Source organism: Asparagus officinalis, chromosome 4, assembly GCF_001876935.1.
Source record: "Asparagus officinalis chromosome 4, Aspof.V1, whole genome shotgun sequence".
Classification (NCBI taxonomy): domain Eukaryota; kingdom Viridiplantae; phylum Streptophyta; class Magnoliopsida; order Asparagales; family Asparagaceae; genus Asparagus; species Asparagus officinalis.
Genome location: NC_033797.1, coordinates 104,231,877 through 104,244,572, shown reverse-complemented (window position 1 = coordinate 104,244,572; position 12,696 = coordinate 104,231,877). Strand labels below are relative to the sequence as shown.

Genomic DNA, 12,696 nt, shown 5'->3' with positions numbered 1-12,696 from the left:
CAAACAAGTCATAATCAATCAATTTACCTGCTCAAACAGGTGTGGGTAGTCGCGATGCATATCCTCAATCAATTTACCTGCTCAAACAGGTGTGGGTAGTCGCGATGCATATCCTCTTCGCGCTCCCAAGAAGACTCCTCAGCTCCTTTCCAATTCCATTGAACTTTAACTAAAGGAATCACCTTATTTCTTAGTCTCTTGTTCTCTCTAGCAAGGATGCAAACTGGCACCTCAATGGTAGACAAATCTATCTGATTTTGATCTTAGGTGTATCGATCACCCTCTGTTGCTCCTCGTCACGTAGGTACTTCTTGAGCATCGACACATGAAATATATCGTGCACACTTGACATCAATGTTGGAAGGTCTAGTGTATATGAAACCACTCCAACACGCTCGGTAATCCGGAATGGTCGAACATATCTCGGGGCAAGTTTTCCTCGTCTGTCGAATCATTGAACGCCCTTCATTGGTGATACTTTCAACATAATAAAATCTACAACCTGAAACTCCAATGGTCGTCGTCTTTGATCTGCGTAGCTCTTCTGTCGACTCTGAGCGGCAAGAATATGCTCCCTAATCAATGCTACCTTCTTAGTAGTCTGCCTCACAAGCTCTGACCCAAGTAATAAGCTATCCTCCGACTCTGCCCAACAAATCGAGGATCTACAGGGTCTCCCGTACAATGCCTCATACAGAGCCATACCAATCTTCGCTTGATAACTGTTGTTATATGCGAACTCGATCAAAGGTATGTGGTCCTCCCAGCTACCCTAGAAGTCTAAAATGCAAGCCCACAACTTGTCCTCCAAGACTTGGTTTACTCTCTCAATCTGCTCATTTGTCTGTGGGTGCAATACATTGTTGTATGATAATCTCCTCTCGAACGAATCCTGAAAGCTCCTCCACAAATGCAAAGTGAAAACTGAGCCTCGATCTGACATGATTGTCTCTGGAACTCCGTGTAGTCGAACTAACTCCCGAATGAAGATCCTCGCATAAGTCTCGGCGATGTAGGTAGTCCTTACTGGTATAAAATGTACTGACTTCGTCAACCGATCAACTATCACCCAAACAAAATGTTCCCTTTCTTTGACCTCGGTAACCCCACAATGAAATCCATAGAGATACCTATCCATTTCCATTCTGGATTTGGCAAAGTTTGTAGGGTTCCTGTTGGTCTCTGATATTCTGACTTCACCTGCTGACAGGTAAAGCATCTAGTGACATATTCTGCTATCTCCTTACGCATACTGCTCCGCCAAAAGTATCTCTTAAGGTCCTTGTACATCTTTGTTGTGCCTAGATGCACTGTGTACCTACAACGATGCACCTTATTAAGCAACTCCTTCTTCAGCTCTGCACTAGATGGCATAACTAATATGCCTTTCATTCGAAGGCCTCCGTCTATTTCAACGACCCAATCAGCTTTAGGCTCCTTAGAAATCTCCTCCTTTCGGGTTTGAATCCAAGAGTCCACTAGCTGAGCTTCGACCACTCTATTACTCTAAGATGACTGTACTGACATAGCTCCCAAAAATGCGGTGCTCCCGCCGATCTCTGGCCTGAAATCAAACTGGCTAAGAGTGTAAAGATCTCGGTATAACAAATATCTCAAAGCCACAACCCGATGTCAATGCTTCCTGCTCAAAGCGTCATCCATGACGTTCACCTTCCCCGGATGATACTAAATCGTGAACTCATAATCCTTGATGAACTTGATCCATCGTTGCTGTCTTTGGTTGAGTTCCTTCTGAGAAAATAGGTATTTCAGACTCTGGTGGTCTGTGAATAACTCGAATTGCATCCCGTACAGGTAATGTCTCCATGTCTTTAGTGCGAAGACCACTGCTACTAACTCCAAGTCATGTGTGGGATGGTTTTTCTCATGCATAATCAACTACCGTGAAATATATGCTACTATCCTCTGTGTCAGCATCAAGACACCTCCTAGACCTGCTAACAACGCATCCGTGTATTATCATTGCTCAAAATAGTCAATATCGGCACTGTAGTCAACTTAGCCTTTAAAGTCTGAAAGGCTTCCTGCACTTCGTACCCAAACGAATGGTACACCCTTCTTCACAAGGCGTGTAAGTAGCATGAAAGTCTTCGAGAAGACCTGAATGAACTTCCTATAATTGTCGGCCAAACCTAAGAAACTACGAATCTTCAAAACAGTCTTCGGCGGTTCCCAATCAAGTATAGCTTCTACCTTAGCTAGTTCTATTGCTATGCCCTCTCTGCTGATGACATGGCCTAAAAATCTTACCTCAGATAGCCAAAACTCTCACTTGCTTAACTTGGCGTATAAGCGATGATCCGCAAAGTCTGCAAAGCCAAACGAAGATGTTGCTCGTGCTCTGCCTCCGATCTCGAATAAATGAGAATATCATCGATGTATACGTTCAAGAACTGGTACAAGTATGGATGGAAACCCCGGTTCATCAAATTCATGAATACCGCAGGTGCATTGGTCAGACCAAATGGTATGATAAGAAATTCGAAAGACCCATATCGAATCAGAAAGGCGGTTTTGGGAATATGCATCTCCCGAATTCATAACTGATGATAGCCTAAACGAAGATCAATCTTCGAGAAACACTACGCTCCCTACAGCTGGTCGAATAAGTCATCAATCCTCGGTAGTGGATATCTATTTCGGATAGTGACCTTATTCAACCCATGATAATCTATAAATAAGCGTATACTACCGTCCTTCTTCACGAAGAGAACCGGCGCTCCCCACGAAGAATGATTCCGGTGAATAAAACCCTAAGATAATAACTCGTCCAGCTAAGTCTTTATTTTCCTCATCTCAGCAGGTGCCATACAATAGGGTTCTCAGGATATCGGTACTGTGCTCGGCTGTAACTCGATGCAGAACTCAACCTCTCTCACAGGAGGTAACCCAGGTATGTCCGAAAATACATCCTGATAATCTTAGACAACTCTAGTCTCGTACAAATCAGCACTCTGATCCCTCAGCATCACCTCCTCGATATACGCCAGAAATGACTCCGCAAACTAGTTGATCAGTGAGGTCGCTACTACCAACTCAGACCCATCGGACGCTCACAAGATGACTATTTTAGCAAAACAATCGATACTAATATAGTAGGATGATAGCAAATCTATATCGGGAATGACGTCAAAATCCAACAAATGTAACACGATCAGATCTATGAGAAACTCAGACTCGTCTAGACTGATGACACATCTCCTACATATACTCTCTAATAAGGATACCTCTCCTAGAGGAGTAGAGACTGATAACGGAACATGTAAAGGATGTGCTACAAGCTGAAGCTTATCCATGAAGTCATGAAAGATAGAAGAACGCAAATTTCTTGAATAAAACAAGGTCTGAGCTGGAAAGGAAATCATGAAGAAAGGTCCGCTCACACCATGATCACGCGGTACGGCTGCATAAACTCTGTCGGTGATAGAAAATATATAGGACCATCTGTCCCTCAGGAATATCTTAGATAACACAAATCTGGCCTACTGACCCCTTAATCCCTGGAATAACAGGTAGTGCCTCTACCCTCCGTTGTTGGTCGAAATCACGGCTCTGAGACTGTCGACCCTAGCCTCTATCATGCTGGCTTCCTGCTGGTGTATTACGACAAGTACCTCGAACTCTGTGCTATTGCGGCGCTCTCGAATCATGTCGTACTCCTATCTTATACTGTCTTTATTGCTGGTGGTAAAAATCCTTACCCCGCTATTGGGTTTCTCTAGATAATGCAATAGGCCTCTTGCCCTTGTCATCATCACCATGATAGTTTTGATTTCTTCATTAACTACAGGCATACTATAACAAATTGTATTTTTCCCGACGCTTATTCCCAACGCATGGTTAAATACGTCGCCAAAAACTATGTTTTTCCCGACGATTTTAGTTAGCATCGGCAAAACATATATTTTTCCTCACGTTTATAATTAGCGTCGCTAAAAGTGTATATTATTTACGACGTTTTAACTTAGCGTCGGTAAAAGTGTATGGATTTCCCCACGTTTTTTCATTTTCGTCGGTAAAAGTATAACTTTTAGCGAAGAAAAAATATTCGTCGCAAAAAGTATACATTTGGCAACGCACGTTAGCGTCGGCAAAAGTGTAGCTTTTAGGGACGAACAGTTTTACGTCACTAAAAATAAACATTTTTGCCGACGCTATATTGCGTCGGCAAAAGTATAGCTTTTAGCGACGCAAAACTATTACGTCGCTAAAATCTATACTTTTGCCGACGCTTTATGTCGCCAAATCTCCCCCCCTCCCCCTCCCCCCGTCCCCCCTTCCCTCCATTTCCGTGCCTATCTTTTCAAAATTCTCCCCTTCTTTTTTTTCATTTCCCTCTCTATCTCACAAAACGTGCACATTCCCCCCCTTCCCCGTTCAAGACTTCCTTCCTCCCCTCGACAATTAATGCGAGGGCCTTCGAAACCCCTCTCTTCCGGTCTCGTCTTTCTCCTCGAACTCTGTTCTCATTGGAATCTCCTTAACGGATCTCAATCGAGGAACTTGAAACCCTTATCTATGAGGAGATCATCATTAGGTTGATGATTCAAGCGTGCTTCCCGCGGTTCCAAAGTGCGAGTGACGACCGCCGTTGAAGAGAGATGTCACCGACAGGCCGCTCTCGCACAACCAGGATCATGTTCTTGCGGAGCGGAAGCGGCGTGAAAAACTCAGCCAGAGATTCATCGCCCTGTCCGCCATCATCCCCGACCTCAAAAAGGTCCCTTAGACTTGCTGCAACAGGTAGGGAAATAGGAGTCTTTTGGCTACAGCAGGAGGGGAATGGGGGTGGGGAAATTGAAATACCGGAGCAGGTGGGGAAAATTTCCCCCCTGGTTTTTCTGTAGCGTGGGGCCCGCGGTGGGCTGTCACATTTTTTAAAAAAAAATAGAAAAATGCCTGACCAATCAGGCCTAGATACGTGGCAGCATGCATGGCTATGCATGGCTAATGCCATGCATGCTGCCACGTATCAAGGCCTGATTGGTCGGTATTTTTTGATTTCTTCCTTATTTTAATTATTATTTTTGCAGATAAATACTATGAATTAAATTATAATTTTTATACCAATAATTATCATTTTCCAAACTCTATAAATAGAGACAAACTTTGTGTCATTTGGACACCAAAAAAATCTGAGTTTCTACACTCTTTTTCTTTCTTTCTTGTTTTTCAAACTAGTTTTTTCATACTTCTTCTTCATGGATCCTTCACAAAACTATCCTAATTTTTCCTACAACTACAACTTTCCTAACCAACCTCAAAATACCCAACCTCAACCTCAAAATCCAAATATGCAACGCCCCGAAAATACTCAAAATACGGGTATGCAACCCAATTTTCAAATGCCGTATATGATGCAACCGAATTTCGGTATGCAATACCCTTATCTTCCTTACGGTTATCCTCCAGTTCCGGGAAGCAGCTATGTTCCATCCCATATGAATTGTCCTAACACGGAGTCGAGTGAGCCAGTGACACCCCGGTTTAGCAGCGGATCTACAGATATGGAAGACTTGCCCACCCAAATGTCTTTGGGAAATGTTGGTGGGGATACTCCCCATAGTTTTCTGCCTCCAACCCAATAATCAGCAAAGAGATCAAGTTACGATAGTTGGAGCACCGAAGACAACATACTTTTACTAACTGGTTATTTTCACGTTAGTAATGATAGTGAGTTGGGGAACAACCAAAAGGGTGAAACTTTCTGGGGTAAAATTACACAGTACGTGAATGAGAACGCCAAAAGTGGAAAAGCGAGGACCGCGGCTAAGTGCCAGAGTCATTTCAAAGACATCAACAAAAAGATATCCAGTTTCATTGGCTGTTACAGTACTGCCTGTAGGGAGAAGCGTAGCGGTTGGTCCGATGACAACTACATATCCAAGGCAAGAGAGTTGTACTTTGAGAAAATGGGTACGATGTTTAATTTGGTGGATGAGTGGAAGGTGGTTCGTGATCAACCCAAATATATGTCAGGAGGAAATGCATCGGGTAGTAGTGGCTCTAAAAGAAATAGTAGTGGTGAGGATGTTGAATCATCTGCTCCTACCCTTGTACGTCCAGAGGGTAGGGACGTGGCAAAGAAGAAAGCTAGAGCTTCCTCTAGTAAAACATCTGTTTCAAGGAAATCGAAGGGGGCAATTGAGGAGGAGTTATCTAATCTAGTCAGTGCTCATGAAAAATTTGAAGAGAAAAGATCAAGTACTGCTTCAGCTATGAATGCCCTGGCTCATGCCAAGAATATGGAGATGTGGTTATTCTTGAAAAACAAACCAGATCGTGACGATGAAGATGATGAAGCTTATAATATGTTGAGGAAGGACCTGTTTGGAAAATAAGACCTTCTCAAGAAGTTATGCTTGTGTGTTTTCTTTCTGAAGTTTTTGTGTGCCGTGTGTTTAATTTTGGAGTTGTGTGAGTGCCTATGTTTGTTGAATGTATTAATAAAATTATTGTTTATGTTTGAATAAAATTGTTGTTTATGTTTGAATAAAATATCTGTTTATGTTTCAATAAAGTCGATTGATAATGACTTCTCACTGCATAATAGTACAAAAGATACAATTACTACTCACTGCATAAAAAAACAAATGTTGAATTGACTTCTTACTGCAAAAAAATACAAAAGATGAAATGACTACACCTGCATAATAATACAAAATATGAATTGACAACTCTCTGCAGATGCATGCCCTACGACACATGTCTCTGATGTTGCATGCCCTAGAACACATGTCCCTGCAACTGCATGTGAATTCAATTATTTGAACAACTACCCTTCATTATATAAACTGATCAAATGCACATCATAAGTATACCTATCAACATTTCTAAAATCATATCATCCAATGGATCCAACCCTAAATGAGTTTAGTCTAGAAGAGTTCCAACAACAATGGGAAATAGAAGAAAAAATACTTGATAGGTAGCGAGAACTTCTTAAAGAATTGCAAAGGAGAAGCGAACAACCACATAAGAGGAAATCCATATATAGAGATCATCATGCAGCGCATGAGAGACTCATGGCCGACTACTTTGCCGAGTCATGCACTTACACTGACGCCCAGTTCCGACGCAGGTATTGAATGAAAAGGCCTCTCTTTCTACGAATTGTGGACTCTATATCAAATTACGACGATTACTTTACACTACGGCGTAATAATGTGGGCAAGCTTGGGTTAACGCCTATCCAGAAGTGTACGGCTGCCATACGCATGCTCGCATATGGAGTCACAGCCGATGCTTGTGATGAGTACGTGAAGATAGGAGAATCCACTGCTATCGAGTGTACTCGCAAGTTTTGCGAAGGGGTAATAGAATTGTTTCAAGATGAATACTTACGACGACCAAATGTGGAAGACTTGCAGAGGTTACTCCAAGTTGGACAGGAACGTGGATTCCCAGGGATGATTGGAAGTATCGATTGCATGCACTGGCAGTGGAAAAATTGTCCTAAGGCTTGGAAAGGGCAATTTACTAGTGGACACAAGGGGACGGCAACAGTTATCCTCGAAGCAGTTGCGTCATATGATTTGTGGATATGGCATGTTTTTTTTGGGCTTCCTGGTAGTTTGAATGACATAAATGTACTAGATAGGTCACCGGTTTTTGACGACATTGAGTCGGGTGAAGCTCCACGGGTAAACTTCACCGTGAATGGGCGGGAGTACAATCTTGCATACTATCTTGCCGACGGAATCTACCCTAAGTGGCCTGTCTTCGTGCAGTCAATTCAAATGCCCCAAGGCAACAAACATCAATTTTTTGCCAAAGAACAGGAATCATGCAGGAAGGACGTGGAACGCGCATTCGGGGTTCTCCAAGCACGTTTGCTATTGTCCGCCAACCAGCTAGAATGTGGGATCTTGATGTCTTAGGAAAAATAATGAGGGCGTGCATTATTTTACATAACATGATAGTAGAGGATGAACGAGATACGTATTCGCGAAACTGGGAAAATATCGACTTTGAACCGTCGAACAATGCTAGCTCTAGCGCCTCTTTCAATGTTCAAACAGACGTGTTGCCGGAGTTTCAAGTCCATGTTCAACACCGATCTGAGGCAGATAATCAGACTAGAGCGGAACTACGAGATAAGACCCAACATATTCAGCTGAAGAAGGATCTCATCGAGCACATTTGGCAGAAATTTGGAATAACCTCCGATTAGATTTACCAATTTAGTGTGTGTTTTCTTTAATGTTTTCAATAATTTGGGTGTGTTTGGTTTTCCGTATGCTTAATAAAATCGTGTGTTATTTTATGTTAATTTAAAAAGAAAATTAAATTAATAATATATTAAATATTATATATTATTTATTGAATTATTAATAAGTTATAATTATAATAAATATATGAGTTATACTAATAATAATAATAGTAATCTATATGAAATAGGAAAAATAATGAATAAATATGGTGGGGTATATGTTGAAGTGATGCGGTTATGGTGGGTCCCAAATAAAGTAAAAAAATTTCTAAAAAACTAGCTGCTGCAGAGTTGATAGGAAAATAAAGTTTATTGAATTAAATAAAGTGATGTGTCAGGAGAAAGGGAGGTGAAATTTCACCTCATGCTGGAGATGGTCTTAACAAAGCTTTTTATTTTATCCCGAGTTTACTGACTGGGATTCACTTATTTATTATTTCTTTTTTGCCCCCTTCCTTCCTTCTGTTTCGTTTCTGTGTTAAAAAATTATTATCTGTTCTATGTTCCCTTGCATTGTAAAAATTTTATCATGTTTTAATTATGTTTGATTCATAGATGGACAAGAATTCAGTCCTCGGCCGTGCAATCAAGTACCTGAAGCAGCTTCAGGAGCAGGTGAAGACTCTGGAAGTGCAGCCGGCGAAGAAGATAGCAGAGCCTGCGGTGATCGTAAGGAAATGTCAGCTCTCAGATGATGATGGGTCTTCTTGTGAGGAAATTTTTTGTGAAGGGAAGCCTAACGAAGCTAATAACAACATTGATGTTGAGGTCGAGGCGAAGCTATCGGGAAAGACTGTTCTGTTGAAGATTCACTGCAAGAAGAGCAAAGGATTACTGGTGAAGATACTGGCGGAGATTGAGAGCCTGAAGCTTTCTGTTCTGAATACCAGCTGCATTCCTTTTACAGCTTCTGCTATCGATATCACTGTGATGGCTCAGGTTCGTGATTTCAGATATTCACCCTTTTCTTGTAACATTGTTAAAATTTGAAGGAGCTTTGGTTTTTTATTTTTATTTTTTGTGGGGTTTTCAGGTTGAAGACGGGTTTTCTTTGACGGTGAAGGAGCTTGTAAAGGAGCTAAATGTATCATTCAAGAAGTTCATGTGAAGGATTTGATGGAGCAGAAGTTCTTTCTTGTTAGTACGATCGATGATGAGGGGGGTTTTGTTCTTGATTTGCTTCTTTTTTACAAGGCTTCATTTTCTTTGACAGTGTAGGAGGTTGTAATTAAAGAAGCTAAATGTAATCATTGAAGCAGTTCATGTGAAGGATTTGATGGAGCAGAAGTTCTTACTTGTCTTGTCGAAGGTTTGCAATATTTCTTCATATCGGTTCTCTTTTATTCATAGAGAAGGCAACAAAGTTCTTGCTTGTGGTGGCTGATTTTTTGCTGTACTCTTTTTGGTTATATCATGGAGGTTTAGGGAATTTGGTCATCCTACCTGTCCATAGGATGAAGACATCCATATCATTGTAGTCAGTTATATGAATTGCAAAACTAATTTGATGCTTTCTATTTCCAGTGGTAGATATACGGAGCTCGCAAAGAAACTCATGTCGTGCAACTTTGGAGTATATGCAATGGATTGAACAGGTAGACACCATGTACACACTGTTCTCTGGCACCTCTCTGTTTTGTCCCTTTCTTGCAAAATTTTTTTGACTTCCATCAATTTGATTACAAGACTATAAAAGCCCATTCAAGCAAGAAAGCTCAAATGCCTCTAGTCTCTGTCTGCATGATCTTTACCGTTCAAGAAAAAAGCTCATTGATTATATTCTCACTTCTATTCAGGTATCTCAACATGATCTTGAGGCTCTCTTCATAATTCGATTAAAATAAAAGCAAGAAAGGCAGTATCATATTGCTATTCACCTTTCTTTTTATCCATTCTATGAAAAGTTACAAACACGATTTAAAGTTGTCGTGAATGTGAAATGACAGGAAGCTCTCAAAGCACTGTGGCAAACATCTTTCCCAACAACAAACCTTACAGGCTTAGTCTCTGAGTAATGGAAAGATATGGGTTGGCAAGGTTTAAATCCATCAACAGACTTCCGGTAAATTAAAGAATCAGAACAGTCTTAACACATGCACGCACACACAGAAGGATTGAGCTGTTTTGCGTAGTCCTCAAATTACTATTGCTTTCTATTTATTTCAGTCACGTATTTATATTCTTCATCTTTTAGTTTTGAATAAAATTACATATGTGCTAAAAGCTACTAACTTATGACTGTGGGAAGTTATCTATCAAATTAGACTTTCTATACAACATTTTATTTGATACTCTTCATAGTAAGACTTACGATGTTCTGAATTTGGCGAAACATTACAATTTTGTTAGCAGCCACAGATTAGACCTCCACTTGTCTATTGCCTAGATGAAACCACAGATTGCATGCATAGAATGATATTTAGAAACTTGTCTATTGTTAAACTTTATATGTTCCACGGAGAGATGATCTGATTTTCAAAATTTAAAGCGACAATATCCACTGCTTTGACTTGTTCTGGTATTTTAATTTTTCTTGAAAGGGAGGAAAACTCAAGTTATTTATGTGTCTATTTGTGTACCAATTCTTGACTTTATGTTTACTATGTTGATTCATTCAATTTGAATGCAGTTATCAACTTCAAAAGTTTCTTACAGGGGCTGTGGATTTGTTTCACTTGAGAATCTACTATTTTTTGCTCAGACCTATCCGGTATCACATATTGCTTTCGATATGTTTTTGTTTACTTATTTTATACAATTCATATATGTTGCAATTAATGAATGTAGGTTTCTTTCAAAAGAATATTACTTAAACAAGAAGGGACAAGAGCAGTATGGGAATATCCATTTGCTGTTGCAGGCATTATTATTACCTTCATGTTAATCCAGATGTTGGATCTATATTCAGGTTATTCAGGAATGCATTTTTTTAACATATCCGTGTTTTTTTAATGAACGATGTCATGACCTGTAAGATATTGTTTACCTACAGAAAAGCCTAAATCTCTTCCAGGAGCAAATTTCATAAGAGTACTATCTGGTGAGGCCAGGATATGTACAAATGCGATTTCAGTAAATAGTGTAACGTTGTTTTTCTAGAGTCAATTTGCTAGTTACCACAATAGGTACAGTATTGCATTGTGATTGCAGACGAGGAAGAAGCTTCATTGTTTGTAACTTTTCATAGAATGATATTTAGAAACTTCATCAAGTTTGTAACACATCAGTCTGTAGTTCATACATAGTTTGAGTTTTCTCTTTTATCAACACAAGAAAATTGTGGGTAAGTACATATACTGCATTAAATGGATTACAAGTCATTTCACGTTCACGACAACTTTAAATCGTGTTTGTAACTTTTCATAGAATGGATAAAAAGAAAGGTGAATAACAATATGATACTGCCTTTCTTGCTTTTATTTTAATCGAATTATGAAGAGAGCCTCAAGATCATGTTGAGATACCTGAACAGAAGTGAGAGTATAATCAATGAGCTTTTTGCTTGAATTATGAATGGTACTATAATTTCCTTTTTGCGTAATTTTCAAATGCCTCTAGTCTCTGTCTGCATAATCTTTCCTATGATTTTGCTTGAAAATCTTGCTTCTGTGCCCCCTACTTAATGATCCATCTGTAGTATTTTTAAGTCTCACCGAAGAACATGTTAATGTATCTAAGCGCTATAAAATATATAGTAGTATTTGTTTGAGCTATATATATGTAGCTGATAATCTGACGTTGCATTTTCTCTAATAGGAAATAATCAAAGAACTGATGGAAAGACTACCACACATGAAAGAGCTTATGGATATGTATTGTGGTCCTGATAGAGTGACTGCAAAGCAACAAATACAGGAGTTAGACAGAGTCGCAAAAACTCTACCAGAGAATATATCTTCATCTGTGAAGAGGTTCACTGATCGTGTCGTTCTTTCACTTCAAGTTTTTTTTTTCAACTTAGTTTAGTTTCCTATAAATTTTATAATGTGTCATTCTCTTAAATGGAAAACACTGAATATGGCAAACTAGAATATTTAAACAGGTCTTTGAGTGTTAACTTGGAAATGGAAATGAATGTAATTATTTTGCAATGAGAGCAAATTCTTTATTTATCATAATATGCAACTTATTTGGAGTATAATTTGATGTTTTGTTTCTTTGTTGAGTGTAGGTTTGTAGTTGACAGAAAAGATATTATTTTTGATGATGCAAATTAGTGTCGACAAAATTATACTTTTTACTGATGCACCAAAAATTATACTTTTGCCAACGTTATCTTGTGTCGGCAAAAGTATAGCTTTTAGCGACGCTATCTTGCGTCAGCAAAAGTATAACTTTTAGCGCGCTTCAATTTGTGTCGTTAAAAGCTGCACTTTTGCCAACGCTAACTTACGTCGCCAAAAGTATAGTTTTTAGCGACGAATAATTTTGCGTCGCTAAAAGCTATACTTTTGCCGACGCAT

The 12,696-nt window shown here is 39.6% G+C and overlaps 3 protein-coding genes across 4 annotated transcripts; all 3 read left to right on the top strand.

Moving 5' to 3' along the window:
• Positions 7,110 to 7,901, top strand: LOC109839109. The gene has a single exon (XM_020407541.1). It carries the CDS (start codon positions 7,110 to 7,112, stop codon positions 7,899 to 7,901), a length of 792 nt encoding a protein of 263 aa, XP_020263130.1.
• LOC109837924 (transcription factor NAI1-like) lies at positions 8,713 to 11,085 on the top strand. 2 transcript variants are annotated; one of them, XM_020406305.1, is made up of 4 exons: positions 8,713 to 9,172; positions 9,267 to 9,542; positions 9,758 to 10,029; positions 10,180 to 11,085. In XM_020406305.1, the coding sequence occupies exons 1-2, from the start codon at positions 8,789 to 8,791 to the stop codon at positions 9,339 to 9,341; spliced, it is 459 nt and encodes a 152-aa protein (XP_020261894.1). In that variant the 5' UTR covers positions 8,713 to 8,788; the 3' UTR covers positions 9,342 to 9,542; positions 9,758 to 10,029; positions 10,180 to 11,085. The 2 variants fall into 2 exon arrangements, with proteins under 2 accessions (XP_020261894.1, XP_020261895.1); XM_020406306.1 differs by lacking the exon at positions 10,180 to 11,085 and having other exon boundaries at positions 9,758 to 9,828; positions 9,920 to 10,113.
• On the top strand, positions 10,108 to 12,327 carry LOC109837925 (ELMO domain-containing protein A-like). The gene is made up of 5 exons (XM_020406307.1): positions 10,108 to 10,295; positions 10,889 to 10,943; positions 11,021 to 11,141; positions 11,226 to 11,273; positions 11,990 to 12,327. The coding sequence occupies exons 1-5, from the start codon at positions 10,258 to 10,260 to the stop codon at positions 12,058 to 12,060; spliced, it is 333 nt and encodes a 110-aa protein (XP_020261896.1). The 5' UTR covers positions 10,108 to 10,257; the 3' UTR covers positions 12,061 to 12,327.